At 45.5% G+C, this 17,679-nt stretch overlaps 1 protein-coding gene across 3 annotated transcripts in view; it reads left to right on the forward strand.

Moving 5' to 3' along the window:
- Positions 1-17,679, forward strand: part of CACNA1E (calcium voltage-gated channel subunit alpha1 E) — a 305,317-nt gene that overhangs the window by 25,217 nt on the left and 262,421 nt on the right. For all 3 annotated transcript variants that reach the window (XM_036833529.1, XM_036833538.1, XM_036833546.1), the window contains exons 2-3: positions 2,261-2,366; positions 3,215-3,354. In XM_036833529.1, the coding sequence (XP_036689424.1) occupies positions 2,261-2,366; positions 3,215-3,354 (246 nt within the window). The remainder of the gene's footprint in view (positions 1-2,260; positions 2,367-3,214; positions 3,355-17,679) is intronic.

Here is a 17,679-nt window from a genome sequence, read left to right on the forward strand (position 1 = left end):
GGAGGAAACCTGCTCACCTTGACCAAACCCAGGCTTTCCCTCATTCGTTTGATTGCAAGTTCCTGTAGCACTAGTATCCTGTGGCCTGCATCTTAGAAACATGCCCCAAGTGCCCTTCACTTCTTTTGCCATTTGTCATTGGCTTGTTGTCATGTTCTTGGTTCCCTATCTGTACCGATTCCCTGGGCTTGTTCTCAGGAAAGGGCATGGATTCCTGGGTCTCCACTTCTGCCATGTTCCCATCTTCATTTTACCATTTGGGTCTGGGGAATTCTGGGTGTCTGAACCAGGCCAAGGACAGGCTAGCCTATTCAGAGGGCTTATGGGACACCAGATCCTGGTGTGGTCCTGGTCATCCTGCACTTGTTCAGAGCTCTGGATTAGAGCCCATGATGGGAAGGAGGAGAACTCCCCCTGTGATTTGTGGGCACTGGTACCCCTGGGTGAGCTGTGTGTGGGCACTTGTCACAAGAAAGTAGGCTTGTAAGTGCGGTGAGCATCTCTGGTGTGTATTTGCTGACATGTTTAGCTCTCAGGGGCCATGCTCGGTGCCCAGAAGGATGGAAGGAGGAAGAGTGGCGAGGTGTGCTGGGGGGCTTTCCATGTGGTGAGGCTCCCCTCTGACTGAGAGGGTTTCAGCCAGCACAGTAGGGTATGGAGGCAGGAGGCTGGCTCTGAGGTCCTCTGAGCCCCATCCAACCAGTTTTCAGATCCAGTGGCTGGGTCCTAGAGGCCAGCAGAACTGTCCCCAGGGTATGAGTCCTGTGTGAGTGTTGGGGTGTGTGGGAAGGGAGGATGGCCAGCTGCTGGAGAATGGGCTGTGACTCAGGGTTGCATGGGGGCAGGGGGCAGGGAGCGGTGCTGCTAAATGAGAATGAACAGTTCTGGAGGCTCGGATGCGGCCAGCCATCTCACCCCCTGCAGCCTCCCATTCCAGCTCCAGGACTAGAGCAGCCGCTGGGGCAGCTCACATCTTGCACATACCACCTCTGCCCTACCCGTCTCAGAGATGCCACGAGTGCTTCTTTGCCACTGATGTTCACCGACACACATATCCCGGTGGGGATGGGGAGGCATGGAGGCGTGTTTATGATTTGCCCTCCTTCTATACTCCCTAGGGAGGGCTCTGGGCCCTACATCCTACACAGCCAGCTTGAATGTGTGGGGAGACAAGATCCCTTCCCTTCCCTCCACTTTATCAGACTTACTACTCATCTCTCCTGCCTGGATTCCAGAAGCTGCCAGATCACAGGTTGCTCAGCAAGACCAGTGGCAACAGCTCACTTCTGTTTGTCACAACCGTAGTTATAGAATGAAATCCCACGTGCTGAGTGATCCTGGAGCCGGTGATTCCCTCTCTCTTTTCTAGAAGTGCCCCCCTCCTGCCTTCCCCTGGGCTTACGGCACAACCTTTCTGCGGGAGTCAAGGATGCTGGCACTAGAATCGTAGTCCTGTTTTTCAAAAAGTCGCAGGGAGCCCACTCACCCATCTTCAGAAAAATGCAACAGAAAACGAAGCCTGAATTCATTATCCATTCATTTGTAGTTTGATTCCTAGAGGCCCGGACTTTGCTGCCCTGAATGCAGACTAATGATTTGTCTGTCTGTTTCCTATAGATGTAGATGCTTAGGAGAAAGTAAGGTGGGACAAAGCCAGTTTCTCCTGGCCTCATTATAGATTTTCCTGAATTGGATATTAAAATAAAAGGGAGCTCATGGAGAGAATCGTTCCTTTTCCAAGGGCTCTTCTTCTATTTATTCGAGCAGAGGTTCTAGAAGAGGGCACTATAGGTGTGATTCCCCGAGGCAGCAACGAACAGCCACAGCTGGATCCTTGCTGAAGCATCATTATACAGTCCAGTGGTTTGAAGACTGAGAAGAACGGGGAGCCTGCAACAGCATCAGTGTTTCTTCCTCCCTTCGTCCCACTTCCCTTTTTAGTCCTGGTTAATTCCTGGATATGTCACTGAATTCACTAAGTGTCTGGAGTGTCTACCATATGTCTAATATATTATTTAGTGGCTACACTCTTTCTTTTCTTGAGAAGATACTTTGTGTTCAGAGCCGAATCAGAAATGGTTACAGTTCCACATGCTAAGGACCATCCACTGTCCTACCTGCCTGTTTGCTCATATCAGTCATGCAGACTGCACAGACACAGTGTGGGTTGATAAAGTTTGTGTATTGATGTACACAGCCATCTTGGAGGCTGTGTCCCTCTCTCTTTGGTGAATCTGTTTCTTAACTCCTCCTTTCCCACGCCGTTTGAGTACATGATCTTGGCCACCATCATTGCCAACTGCATCGTCTTGGCCCTGGAGCAGCATCTTCCTGAGGATGACAAGACCCCAATGTCCCGCAGACTGGTAGGTGCCTCCCTCCTTCTCATCTTTCTTTCCCCCTGTTCTTCCTCTTGCCTGGTTCCCTTCTCCTTTGCTTCTTCACCTGGCTCCCTTCCCTTCTGTACGGTTCTGTGAGTTTGTTCTTTGCTGAGGGACAAGTTGGTAACAAGTCCCATTGGGATTCATAAAGACAAGAGGACTGACCTTTTAAATTTCTGCTCCCAGGAAGTTCTGTGTATACACTGCATGGAAGCCAGGCAAGAAGAAAGGGAGGACACGGGGTCCACACACACTTCTCTCCTCTTTCTGAGGGACTTTGGGAGTGAGAGGAAGAGGGGGAGTAAGGGAGAGAGCATGAAGGATGCTCAAAGCCTATGTGCATTCACTGTTCCGAACTTCCTAAACGTTTGTCCGTATTCTCTATAAAGAAATCATCCATGTGTCTAAAGTATTCCCTCTAAAGAGAGCAAACAAAATGCTTAAAATCCAAATGTATGGGTAAGTGGCTCCAGCCTGATAACCCATGGATGAGAACGAACCCTTAAGCTTCCAACATAAGTGAAGGCCAGCAATGGGAAAGCTGACCCCTTCAAGGCAAAGCCAGTACCGTTGGTCATTGTCGTGGGAAGATGGCCGGTCCTGGGCATGAGCCCCACATTCATCCATTTCTGTAGCTGGCTTCCCTTGCTCTTGTGCTCTCCCTGAGTCCCGCAGCACCCTCACCCGTACGTGGGGCTGGCTTAGTGCAGACGTCCAGGTGTCCTGTAGGAGAGAGGAAATGCAGAGAGGGTAGCTAGCCAGGGTGTGCCTTGGCCCGTGTCTGATGAAGCACAGTCCTTCTCTAACCAGCACCTCTGTTCTTCGTCCCACAGGAGAAGACAGAACCGTATTTCATCGGGATCTTTTGCTTTGAAGCTGGGATCAAAATCGTAGCCCTGGGGTTCATCTTCCATAAGGGCTCGTACCTCCGCAATGGCTGGAATGTCATGGACTTCATCGTGGTCCTCAGTGGGTGAGTCCTCTTCCTGTCTCGTCTTTGTGTGTGGAGGGGCCTGTGGGGTAAAGAAGCGGCTGGTGCGAGGAACCTGGGGGTGGGAAGGCAGAATTCGGTGGGGGAAGAAGTTCAAGGGTGAGATTCCCACGGGGCTGAGCCACCTGCAGGGGAGTGCGAGGACTCTGGAGATGCGCGTGACGTTCGGCAGAGGCCGTGGACCCAAGGTCTGGCGCTGCTGCTTCTGGTTTCCCATTCTGTGTTTGGCTAGGGATGCACAGACGTTTCCAAGTGAGCCTTTTCACTAAAGCAAGCGGCTTGCCCTAGCCTGAGGGCACCCCCCCCCCCCAAAATGGGCCAGAAGATGCCATTAGGTGCAGTTTTCTTCTGGAGGTTGGAAAAGACTCTAAGTATATTTTCTGAACTGATAATTGAGACTCGTGTCCTGACAACAGAATTTTTTACGATTTACAGATTTATACCTATTTATTATCCGATGAGGTATAAAACTGAATCACACGAAAATGTCTGATAACGCATCCCTCTGGAAGTTAACATAGTAATACTGCGTTGTGTCGTAAGCAGCATATATGATGGCAGTACATTTATTTAACTATTCGACAGTCGTTTTTTGTAAATGAATATAGTATACCTATACTGGGGTTGATCCAGCGCTATTGGCAGCATATGTGATGGACCTTGGGACTGGCGATGATGGGCATTGCCTGCCTGGGCTTCTGTGGCTTCTTGTGTGTCTTCGTATCAGGTTGCTCTTGGTAACTGCAGGGGAGGGGAGCAGTCAGGCCAGGTGGGTCCTGTGTGGGTGTGGCAGCAAGGGGTGTGGCATGGAAATTCCCTTAGCCGGCTGCCCAGTTGTTCAAACCCGTGAGGACAAGATGAGAGTGGAGTGGAAAAGTGAGGAGTGGGGAGATATGAGCTACCATTATGATTGACCAAAGGCAGAGGGGAGCAAAGAGGACCTTCCCCCCCACCCCAGGGAATAGCCAGAGGAGTGGGCGTAGGTAAAATCTGACAAGAGTGACAGTTTGAGACTATTTGCATCTCTTCATTATATCTTCTGCAATAGACATAATCCTCATATGTTTAACCTTCATGTCAGTTGTGATTAAGTGAAAGGGAAAAAGTTGAAGGGGCAATTGACTAGAATGTATAAATGGAAGCTCACGAGCATCGAACCCTTTAATATAGGGAACAGATAAGTAGATGGAGATGACTCTTTATGTTTTAAAACATCTGTTGCCTTACAAGAGGATTTTCTGAAGGTTATTTTTCTAAAAGAAAATTCTACTACTGCATTCAAAATGTGATTTAGTGTATAAAGATAAACCTTCTGCATAGTGTTTCAGAAGTACATGGTCAAAGACTGCAGTACACCTGGATGATGTTTTGTGGGGTTTTCTCCCCAGCTTAATTGAAGTATGATTGAAAAATAAAAATTGTATATATTTATGTATTATGTATGTGATGATTTGATATATGTATACATTGTAAAATGATTACTGCAATCAAGCTAATTAACATATCCATCACCTCTCATGGTTACTTTTTTTGTTTGTTTTTTGGTGGTGAGAACACTTGACATCTACACTTTTAGCAAATTTCAAGTATGTTATACATTATTATTTACTATAGTCACCATGGTGAATACTAGGTCTCCAGAACTTATTCATCTGTAGCTGAAAGTTTGTACCCTTTGATCAATATCTTCCCTTTTCCTGTACTCCCAGCCCCTGGTAACCACCATTCCTTCCTCTGTTACTATGACTTCGGCTTTTAAAAAAATTAGACCTCACATATAATTGAGATCATGCAGCATTTGTCTTTCTCTATTTCACTTCACATAATATCCTTCATGTTCATCCATGTTGTTACAAATGGCAGGATTTACTTCTTTTCAAAGGCTGAATAATATTCCTCTGTGTGTGTGTGTGTACCTGTATCACGGTTTCTTTATCCATTCATTCATCGATGGAAATTTAGGTTGTGTCCATATCTGGCTATTGTGAATAATGCTGCAATGGACATGGGATTGTAGATATCTCTTCAAGATAATGATTTCATTGTCTTGGATATATATCCAGAAGTGAAAATGCTGGATTATATGGTAGTTCTATTTTTAATTCTTTTGAGGAAGTTGCATACAGTTTTCCATAGTGGCTGCGCCAATTTACATTTCCACCAACAATGCGCAAGGGTTCCTTTTTCTCCACATCATCACCGACGATTGTTATCTTTTGACTTTTGCTAATAACTGGGTGATGTTTTAAATGTCCCTAAAATAAATAATATATACTATACAGGTAATCCCCAACTTATGATGGTTTGACTTCTGATTTTTTGACTTTCCGATGATGTGAAAGCAATGCGCATTCAGTAGAAACTGTACTTCGAATTTTGAATTTTGATCTCTTCCTGGGCTAGCGATAGGCAGTATGATACTCTCTTGTGATGCTGGGCAGCAGCAACTACAGCTCCCAGTCAGCCCTGACGTCACGAGGATAAACAACCGATACACTGACAAGCATTGTGTACCCATACAACCATTGCGTTTTTCACTTTCAGTACAGTATTCAATAAATAACATGAGATATTCAACACTTTATTAAAAAATAAGCTTTGTGTTAGATGATTTTGCCTAACTGTAGGCTAATGCAAGTGTTCTAAGAACGTTTAAGGTAACTTGGCTCAGCTATGATGTTCAGTAGGTTAGGTGTATTAAATGTGTTTTCGACTTACGTTGTTTTCAGCTTATGATGGGTTTATCAGGGTGTAACCTCATTGTAAGTCAAGGAAGATATGTACAGTAAAAGGCCTAAATGAGTCTGCGTCATTTTAGAAATATGATTCTGTCTAAAAGAAGAGTACTGTAATGTATATGGATTATATGCTACAATTGCTTGAATTCTTGGTCTCATTGAGGCCTATATGTGTCAGAGGCCATTTGAAATTTCTCTTCTAGTCTATTTATTTTTACTTTAAACTATTCTATGTTCATTAAGGAAAATTTGAAAAATACAGAAAAATCAAAAGAAAGAAAACAGTCACTGATTAAGAAAAATTCCTGATTATTTTGTGGTATTTCCTTCCAGCCCCTTTAATGCTAAGCAAGCTCTCCTTTCAATGCTTGTAATTGTGCTACCTTTTCTCAGTATAGTATGGGCATAGTACATATTACTCCATATTCTGGTAAAAATCTGTAAGGACTGATCAGCAGTTTGTTAAATAGATGTACCCAGCTTACTTCTCCATTTTTGCAATTATCTGAGACTTAGATTGCTTTCTGGTTTTGGCTATTATAAATAATTATTAAAGATGCTCAATGTACATCTTTTGGATGTCACATTTTAAGAGACATTTTGACAGGTTGAAGTACTTCTAAAGGAGAATCTGCCTTTCTGGGGTGGGGCCTGGGAACTAGGATGGGTGAGGGAAGGTGGAAGAAATGGGCCAGCCATTTGATGGAACGAGAGAAGGCTGGTGGGAGCCATAAGCACTGCCTTCAAATGAAGGTTGCCAGGTTGTCGAAGGGGCAGATTTGTAGAGTCCTTCGTCAGCATGGCCAAGAAGGCCCTCTGTGTCCTCGCCTGCATGTGTGGGGTGCACACGAGTGGGCGCAGGTGCTGAGCCCTTGGCCAAGTCACTGGTCCTGTCCGCTCTCTCTGCCCCAAGCCTGGGCATCTCCCATTCTTAGTGGCTCTTCAAACTTTGCTGAAAGGCAACTGCTGTCCATCTGAACCAATAGGACTTTGCCCCTGTTCTTCCTGCACCTACTCATTCTTTCTCTCCAGGGAGAGGGCTTGGCACTCTTGAGATCCGAGCTCAGGGTTGCGGTTCTACCCCGCAGGAATGGGTAACCAGATTTTGTCTTCTGTTCACATGGTGCTTTCATCTACCACATTGCATGGCTTCTAAAATGCATATTTCTCCTGCTGCAGCATCTCTAAAATCAGCCCGTGTCCTACGATAATGGCATGATACAGTTTAACTGACAGCATATGTCTTTCATAGTGTTAAATAAAACCACGGGGCATCTTACAACTGTAATACCAGCCCAGGGAAGCCGGCAGATCAGGCTTTAGATAGGAGTCATCCAGTACTCAGAGAGGTTAAGTGCTCAGCCCAAGACCACCAGCTCCTTGACAGCAGATACAGGAGTTGGAACTGTGCCCTTTGACCCAAGGCTGGTGTTTTACCTCTGCCCAGTGCAGCCCCTCCTTTAGGCTTTCTGACACCCGCCCCTGCGGCAGCCCGTGCTGGCTGCTCTGACTTCTTACCTCAGCTCCAGGTGTCACCCCACATCCGCCTCCAGCGCACAGGAGGAGTGACAGGTACTAGAGCAGGACACTGCCTCAGGCTGAGGCTGTACAACTTCTCAGCTCTCAGTGTGTGATGGGAGGTGGAGGGGTGGGGGGCTGAGGTGCCAGACAGCTGGCTCAGCCAAAGACCTTCCATCACTGCCTTTTGCTCAGAGATGTGTGGTTGAGAGACCTGGGCCACCACATTCTGCCTGTACTCTCAACCTTGTAACCTTTAGAATTCTTAGGTCTGTAAGCTGAGGAAGCTCCATGGTTCAGAAGGTTAATTTATGTACATTATTCATCTAATCCTCATAATCCCCAAAATGGGATCTTGTTATCCCTGTTTTATAGATGAAGAAACCAAGGTTTAGAGAAGGTACATGATATATACTAGGAGGTACTAGAGCTGGGGCTTGAGCCCGTATCTTCTGGATCCAAGTTCCTTCTTCAATGCTCATTTCCCCACACCATCAGTGACCTCACAACCTCACAGGCTCCGTGGTTCTGTAGCTCTGTGATTGCATGTTCCTTTGGTCCCCTTGAAGCAATGTGGAATGGGCTCAGGGAGCGACATAATCAGGCAGATGTCCCTGACCCAGAGCTGAGGCTTCATGTATGACTTGAAGAGGACCAGAGCCCCATGTGTCCATCCTAAGACTTCTCTCTGTGGGCTTGGAATACAACCAACTCCCTGCTCTGTGGTTAAGAAGGCACGTTACTTAACTCTCATGGTTTAATACATAAAAACTAAACCCGAAGTTCCAGCTTGTTTCATTAATTGGCTTGTTCATTCATTCATTCATTCACCTATCCATCCATTCATTTATTCAACAAAACGTGTATTGTTGAATACTCAAGCAAATTCTGGGACTGAGAAACACCAAGGTTAATGTATTCTCATTTCTTCTAAAGACAGTGGAATTTGCTATTCTTTTAACAAATTATTACCTTACATAACTTGGGATCTCTCTTGTACTGGTAACAATTCAAGAGATGCTATTTCTAACCATTTGTTAGGCCACCTGGAGAATTCTAAATTACTCGAAGTCGTTATTATATATTAGTCTTAATAATAAGTCATAGTCTCTGGAATAGATGGGCAATGATAGGGGAGGATGAGAACTCAAAGGTACTCCTAACCCATGGGTAGGAACAGGGAAGTGAGGGCCAGGACTGTGTCTTTGAACCCTATTCATGTCTGTGCCTGGTCAGAGTAGGTACTTAATAAATGCTAGTAGAATGGAATCACTTGTTCCATCCCAGATTGCCTTGTCACCGATAGGATACAAAGGAGAGTGCTGGGGGCAGCCTGGGGCTGGCAGTGTGGAGGGGTTGCCTATTCCCAGTCCTGCCTCTTGGTCTGGCTGAGCCAGGCAGTATCGACATCTCTCTCATGTAGCTATGACTCAGCCTGGCTGCTCACATCGTGATCACTCCATTAGAGAAATGAAGGCTGGGAACTCAGCCTCTAGGTGAGTAAGATATTGAGCTTCATATCACTTGGGCCTATTTACTAGGTTTGCAGTGTTACCTTTTGGGAATTGCTTCCTGGGTGATGGCTGCAGGGTTGGGGTCAGGGCTGAATATTGAAGACCCAACTTCCTAGAGGTGGCTATGGGTTGGGGGAGGCGTATGGAGAAAGAAGCAGAAAGAGCAGAAGAATGCCTCACCTGGCATTTGCCATGTAATGAAAGCTTCCATCTATTGAGCCATATTGCAAAGACTACATTTCTCTCTATATCTGTATCTATATCTATATCTTTATCTATACCTATTGCTCAGAACATGCTTTACTATCAGTTTTGCCAGCTTTTCTGTGGGAGATGACCTGTTTTGACTGTTTTCTTAACTGCAAGAACATGGGTACATACTCTGAAGAGTGGGCAAGTGTATCTGAGCCTGGGGCTCTGCCTCCTTCCTCTACCAAGACCATTACCCCAGGGCCCAGGTGATCACCTGTGCCTCTGTCTTCCTTCAAGTCCTTCAAGGGACATTGTCTTCCTTCAAGTCCTTCAAGGGACATTGTTGACGACCCACAATGTGACAGGCACTGTGCTAGATGTGGGTGGGGCAGGGCTGAGTGTCCCCACCAGGAGGCCACATGTCATGAAAACCAAAAAGGGCATCCAACCTAGCTCTGGGGACTGGGGCAAACTTCCTGGAGGAAGTAACATTGAAACTGGTATGTGAGGATAGGCCGTTAGGACTTAGACAAGGAAGGAGAAGAGCTTTTCTGGGAGAAAGAATGCTACACACAGATCCTTGAAGCTGAGAGAGAGCATGCAGGATGCTTCTGGGGAGTTGGCCAGTGGAATAGTGAGCGATGCTCCCAGAGAGGTCAGCGGGGGCCAGCCGAGGCCATGAGGAGGAGCTTGTACCGTAGCTAGAAGGCAGTGGGGAGCCACTGAAGGCATTGAGCAGGGGTGGAATGATTAGTTCTAACTCAGTGCTGGATGCTGCACAGGTCTTTGTCATCCTGGAATTAACTCTGAGGAAAGGGCATGGAAAGGAGAGGGAAGCCATGGCCATACCCTTAGTTGCAGTTTGGGAGGAGGTGCGTCGCCCAGCAGGGAGAGGAAGGATGAAAGGAAAAGGGAACGGGGAGGAGAAGAGCCCGAGGAGATGCTGCAGAAGAGCTGGGAGCTGCTATTGGATGTCCCCAGCTTCTCACCAGTGGCACAAGCAGAGCCTGTTGGTAGGAGGACGGTATCTGGAGCTAAATATACATCGGTAGGTATTTTTAGAGGGTTTCTGTAAGGAGGCTGCCCTAATACATGAATTTCCCAAGCAGCTAAAGATCGAGGAAAGCACAGTTTCCCTTCTCCAGCACCGTCTCTCCAGTGCTGAGAATGTGCGGGAGGTGTTGTAAACGCAGCCCTGGGGCCCCCAGCCCAATTTAAATCTCTGTGGTAATAGTATGATAACACTTGGTATTTATATAGCATGTCCGTGCCAGTGAGCCTGGTGAGATTTTACAGACCTGTCTTTTACTCATCCTCTCTGCTCTAAGTGGGCGAAGCAGGAAGGTGGGGAACAGGGAAGGGCTGGGTAGAGGGAGGAGGCATTGGAGCTTGTCCTTTCAGAGACGGGGAAACTGAGGCTGAGTGAGGTGATATGGGGGGCTGGGAGCTACTCAGAAGACCCGAGTCAGTAGAAGGAGACCAGGTCTTCGGTGCCTTCATGCTGACGTTGGGGTGCTTCGCTAGTCCTTAAGCTCCGACTGCTTCTCAAGTTCTCTCTCCCAGCAGAGTTGGTGACTGCTTGTCTGAAAGACCTCCACCTCCTCACCAGTTCCTCGTTCATTTCTAGCTTCACTTTGGGGGAACACAGCTGCTACTTGCAGCATCTCCTTTTGTCAGAACATTAGTTCTCTTTTAATTGCACTTCCCTCCAGATGGGTGCATGATGGAAAAGATAGTTAGGATATGGAATTTGGATTCAGGGGAGAGGTAGGCAGAAGGCAAAATGTGGAGCTTGGAGGTCTCTCACTCTGTGCTAATGATAAACCCAATTCTTTCAGGGAGACCCCAGATGAGAGTCCCAGGTAGTAGTTGACAGGCAGTTGAGCTGGGGTTGCTCCTTGGGTGGGAGATCATTTCTTCTTACATATGTACTCTATCCTTTTTCTCTATTGAGAGTCATCGTTGATTCATTCTACAGGTATTTATTGACTACTTACTGTGTTCTGGGTGTAAGACATTGCTGTTGGGATGGTTCCTCTTTCCTGAAACATTGCTTCTTGTCACCTCCATTGACTGATAGAAGCTCAAACTGGAGAGAACTGAGTGGGGGCCTGAATTGGTCTTGGTGTCAACAAGGAGGAAGGAAAGCCAGAGAGAGTGGAGGAAGGTTCAGACCCCCCGGGTGGTTTGGTTTCAGAGTATTTTTCTGGCTTTATATTCATTCAGGGTAACAAAGGGAAAGGAACGATGGCCAGATGCTTTCTAAGCCAGACCACCGCCCTGGACCTGGAGCTGCCATTTGAAGGCTGTTAAGTGCATACAGTCTTAGGCACGTGCATGACTGTGTGTGGAAGAGAGCAGCAAGGGTGAAAATTCCAAGGCAGGATTGCAAAGCAGAGATGGCTATAGCATAAATGTTCATTCTCTAAATTTACAAGGGAGACTTGAGACTTAAAGGGAGTGTTTACATTTCCATTCTGTGGGTGATATACGTTTCCTCCTTTGAATAGAGCTTTTGTGCACTTCTGTCTGTACTGTAAATATAGTCCACAGTTCAGTGTGAAACGCGAAATGCAACAGTACTATTCAATGTATGATTCCCTGAAGTCAGAAAATAGCAGACGTGAGGAGTGCAGAGTGGTTACCACAGGGAGCAGTGCAGATGCTGAAAGGAAAAAGAGGGTGTGCTGGGCTTAAGGAGAACATATAAAGGAAGGAAACCTTAAGGAAACCTTAAGTCTAAGGTTACTAAAACTTAACCACCGAATTTTAGACCTGGGGGAATGATAAACTTGTCCCACTTTCTGTATTTATTATTTTTCCCAGAGGAGGAAACTGAGGCCCAAGTGGCTAAGCCACATGTCCAGGGTCTTAGAGCTGGAACGTGGTGAGCGGGGACTTGGATACTGGTTTGTTAACTCCAAATCCAGGATTTGCTTGCAGCTATGCTCTACTCTCCCCGGCATTGAGAATCTGATGCTTCTTGATTGTGTTCAGGCCATTAAACTGGGGTGTTAAGAAATAAATGATTTTTGTAATTGGTTGGCTGGAATATATATATATATATATTGCAATATATATGTGTGTGTATATATATATATGCAACTTATATGGAAACAGACTTTAGTTTAGTGGACTAAATGATTTCAGGGGCCCTGAGTCCCGGTCCTGACCCTAATATACATTCTCTCTCTGATACCTCAGTGTGATACTAGGTGATACCTAAATCATCTCAGCTTTCCTGATGAAACCTCATTTATGAAATGAAGGTAGCGCCTGCATGAGCTACCTCACCAGGTCTTGTGACAAACAAATACAGTAATGATGATGCTGATACTGGTGATGATGGCTCGCATTTTACCAGCAGCTCACATGTCTTATTTTAAATGTGGAAGCCTTCATATACTATTCTCAGCACTTGCATATATCATTTCAAGTATAGAAACATAAATCAAGGCAAATGTTATCTCCGATTTGAGGATGAGGAATTCAAAACTCAAAGAGGCTAAGTCACGTGCTCAGGTCCAAACACTTATTAAGGGGAGGGATGGGCATTTTCATTGTATTATCAGCAGTTCTAAAGCCCATGTGGTGTCTACTGTACAACACAGCCGCCTCAGCAAAAGTGTTTGGGAAGACAATGAAGCAAAATACGAAATCAGTGAGCAGAAATACTTTCCCTCCCAGGTCAGAGATATTATGAAGATAAATGTTAAAATACACATAAAGCACCTTGAGTGCCTTTTGAAAAAGATGTTTAAAAATATTCAAAATACTGTAGTTCTGTAGCTCATTCAGAATAGTCATTTACCTCCATAAAAGTTGCAACTACAAAGGCACGTTTCACTGCAACTTACTGCAAATTCCAAGGCTGTGGCTGATTTAAAAATTTCCCAGTAGTTGTCATTTTACTTCAAGGCAGAAGTTTACTCCAGACTGAACGTGAGATATATCTTATTTCCTCTTAGAAGTATCTAATTTTATCAGAACTAGTCAAATCCTTCTGCGGTTATTATCAACAACAGCAAAGAAATTCCAAGTAAAAGCGGAAACAAAGGCCTTCATTTTTAGCCTTATCGTCAATGAAAATATTACATTTTTCCATATTCTTACTTTTATTTTTTTAATATTCCGTGTCTTTGTCTTCATCTTCTGGCCTCCTGCTTCACACAAACATAAAGAAGTCAGAAGGCTCTGAGTGCTACAAAGGAAGGCTGAAGAGAATGCCCTTTTCCCAAGGAAGAACGTCCCATCAGAAGGGTCGTGCACAGAACTCTAGTCCTCGCTCTGAGGAGAGTTGACAGGAAAGGCTGAATTCTGATGTCCTTCCCCTTGTCTTTCATTTCCTTCCGTCTCGGCTGCCACTCTTCTGTCAGGAGCCTGGGCCTCGGTGCCGGAATGGTTAGGAGAGGGGCTCAAGGTCATGGCTTTTCTCCCTGGCCTCAAACTCTACAACAGTGACTGGGAGACAGAGTGACAGGTGTGGCTGCTTCACACTTCGGATGACATTTGCGGTGAAGTCTCATGATTTACGTCACTGTGGGCGGTTCCATGCATCTCACCTCCTCCCCCATCAACCCTCTAGGGCCAGGCGGGTCCTTGAGGAGTCGTTCCTTAGTCCAGGACCACATGAGTGGCCATGGACAGCTGAAGCTGAAACAGAACTGGTTTGGGGTATCTTTGCTGTTGAATCTTAATCAAAACTCTGGGTGAGGGTGGGATAACCAAAATGACGTATCTCCTGGCCCCGGCCCACTCAGAGCTAAGCATCCCTAGCCCCCATATCTGAAACTTTGAATTACGGGGAAAGACATAGGAGGAGCCAGGAGAAGACAAGGGGGAGGGAAGGCTAGAGGCAGCCAGTATTAGCTGAGGACCTCTTATGTTCCAAACATCGTGCTGACTATAAGGGGTACAGCCCTGGATGGAGATAGAGTTTCTATTGTCTTAGAGCTTGCTGTCTAGCAGAGAAGACAGATAGTAAATTAAATTTAAATGCAATGGTGTATAAAGTGCTGCAAAGGAGAAATGTTAACAGTGCCAGGAGGGTTTGAAATTGGGACTCTAACCTAATCTGAGGGGAAGGAGGTCCAGAAGTTGATGTTAATGTTGAAACCTGGAGATGGAGTAGCCTTTGGCTAGGAAAAGAAGACGAGAGGGAAGGGGGCAGGACGAGGAGGGTTCAGGTGGAGGGTAGGGCAGGTGTAAAGGGCTGGAGGTGGGAGACGGCCTGGCAGCTCTGGGAAACAGAAAGGCCAGTGGAGCCCAACGTGTAGTGTCTGAGGTGACAGTAACCTGAGGGGAGTTGGAGTTGGGGAGGAGCCACATCATTCAGGGTCTCATTGGCATCACCAAGGATGTTCAACGGGAGGCCATTGACTGGTTTGAAGCAGGGAAGTAGACATATTTGCAGAAGATGACTGGGGGTGGGTGATGTTCGCTGAGAAAATAGAACTTCCCTGAATGATTCCAAGTCTGCTCAGAACTAGGATAGAATTAATGTTTTCGAAGAGTCCCTCCCTCTCTCCTCTTGCCTCCTCCTTCCAACACTGGCCCTCAACTATAATTTTGTTTAACCTATTGGAACTGTACCAAAACCCAGTCTCTAGACCTTATAATCTAGCCCATCCTATGCTAAAAATCTGTTAACCCTGCCCAGAGTAAAGACATGGTCCTGCCTTCTGGGTTCACACTCTGAGCATCTCCTACTGATTCAAATAATGGGTAAGAATTGTTGAGTGTGTGGGCTTTTATTTTTGATGTGCAGCAGAGAAATTATTTTAAAAATGTTTTTCTGAGAACACTGCTATATGATTATTATGATTTTTATTTTTCTGATAGAACAATAGTCAAAAGATCAAGCCAACCCACATGCTTGTTTATGGGATGTTTCTCTTTTTCCTGCTTTCTAAGCCCATGACACATCATGATGCTGAATCTGGATCCAAGTTGAACTCTGGTTAATAACCACGATAAATATACCATTTTGTGATTTAGGGCCCCCTTCCGGGGGGAGCTCAAAGTGCTCTGTAATTCACCCTCTTCCCACTTCTCATTTGGAAAAAGGAAATAGAGGCCTCCCTCCAGGTTCCTTTTCTGAGTAAGTGTTGTGTTCTCTGTTTTAGAGACAGGTCACCCGGATGGAGGCTTCACAGCTGGGCTCTGGTGCTAGCGATGGGAGGTGTTCACTGCTTACCCCAGGCTTTCCCACTGAGTACTTCAGTTCACATCCTCTCTTCACATGAGTGCAGCCAGCTCTTTTAAAGTTCCAGCTTCCTCCTCCCTGCTCTTGCTTTGTTCTCTTCTTACTCTCCCTAACCTTTCTCTGTTTTCATTTTTCACCCTGGTTCAAAATAAAAGACTGGGTGAGTTGAGGACAGGTGCCATAGAGGGTGGTGTATTTGTGTGTGTGTGTCTGTATGTGATGCTAGTTCTGACAGGCTCCTTCTTAGAGCTCTGTCTGTAGAGTGAGTCTGACGTTCAACCCCTCTTCGCCAGCAAACAAATCCATATATGAGGAGGGTTCTCTCTACTGGGAATCTGATAGCTCAAAGTTTGAACAGCTACTACTGAAAATAAAGGAGGAGGAATTTCCATGAGTACTTCAACGCCCCCCAAGCTGTGACTGATCTGAAACCAAACTAAAGCTAAGCACCTTGAAGTCACCCAGGAATTCAAATTTTAGGACCACAGGTAGAAAGTTAAAGCAGGAATATACCTTAAGAATACACCTTAAGAGACCCCTGGCATTATTGTAGTGGCCATGCAGCTCCATGGCCGTGCCTAGCATTGGCTGTTTCCTGAATAGTGTTTCCCACAAATATGTACCACAGTATCATTTTTCTAAAATGTGTGTGGGTGCCATTGTAATTTATTAGATATAAATAGATTTAGAAGCATTCTTGAAGAAATGGTGGCATTGTTTTTCTCATTTAGTCAGTATAGCATAGCGGTTAACAGTTTGGGCTCTGTAGGCAAGCAAACCTGAATTCCTGTTTCTTCTCTGCTGTTTACTAGCTCTGTGGTTGTGGGCAAATGATCCAGCTTCTGTAAGTCTCAATGTCGTCATCTCTATAAAAAAGGGGAGGTGGTGATGGATAATAACATCTGTCTGACAGAGTTGTCATGGGGCTATATTAACGAAATAACTCCTCTGGGAGGGTCAAGTGGGTCTTGGACTCTTGACATTAAAAAAGGAGCCTCACACTTGAAAGGATAAGAATGGCTGATCCAGTGTGACCCACTGTTACAGACGAAGGGGCTGAGGCCCAGAGAGTGCTTTGAGAGCTTGAACTCTAGTGTATGCCTAGTACTCTTGTCTCTGGTTGGGAGGTTACTTGCCTATAGCTAACACCTGATTTTGGTCAGGCTTATAATTTCTTGTATTCAGTCTGGCGGTATAGATATGGAGGGGAAGTAGGAGTGGAAGTTAGACCCAGTGCGTGCACTCATGAATGAAATGGTTTGATTGGAGTAGAATACATATATATGTATATCTGTACATAAGGCAGCTCAGCACAGTGTGATCAGGACACAGCCTAGTTCTGGTCGGGTGGTTCAGTCTCTAGGAGTGGCTAGAAGGGAAAGATGTAAGTTGGGCCAGTGATACCCAGATCTGTATCCAAGATTAGGTATTCTATAGTTAGTCTTTGGATTCTTTGTCCTTCACCGTTGATCCAAGGTAACTTGGATAGTTAAAGTCTTTTTTGGTGGTTGCTTGCCCATCTTTTCTTGCCCCTGTGTGTATGTACACCTTGTATTACTGTCCTAAAAGAAAATGTCTTTTTGCTCAAGCATTTTCAGGTTGACTATAGATCTTGATTTGATTACTGCTTGATAAAGGAGCACAATGTTAGCTCTTTAAATCTGTTCCCTGAAATTCACCAATGAAAATTTATGGATTCATAGCAAGGCTGAGAGAGACTTTGTGGGGAACTGAACAGGGAAAGAAGGTATAATAGAATATATAAGGACTCTCAGCATCCTTGGCTCTTGCTGCAAGAGGATGTGGGCTGAGGGGAAAGAGATTGTTAGTCCTTTTTTCACCAGATTTCTCCTAGTGATACTTCTTCCTCACCCACCCATCCATCCATCCATCCATCCATCCATCCATCCATCCATCCATCCATCCATCCATCCATCCATATATTTGTCTACCCATCCACTTATCCATCCACCCATCCATCCATCCACCCACCCACCTACCTACCCATCCACCTATGCACCTATCCATCTACTCATCCATCTAACAAATCATCATGCATTATTTATTAAGTAAATATGGAATGCCATGCACTATATTGGATGCTGACTATATCAGTAATATAACTGTTATGGTCCATTCC

The sequence above is a fragment of the Balaenoptera musculus genome, chromosome 1 (genome assembly GCF_009873245.2).
Source record: "Balaenoptera musculus isolate JJ_BM4_2016_0621 chromosome 1, mBalMus1.pri.v3, whole genome shotgun sequence".
Classification (NCBI taxonomy): Eukaryota; Metazoa; Chordata; class Mammalia; order Artiodactyla; family Balaenopteridae; genus Balaenoptera; species Balaenoptera musculus.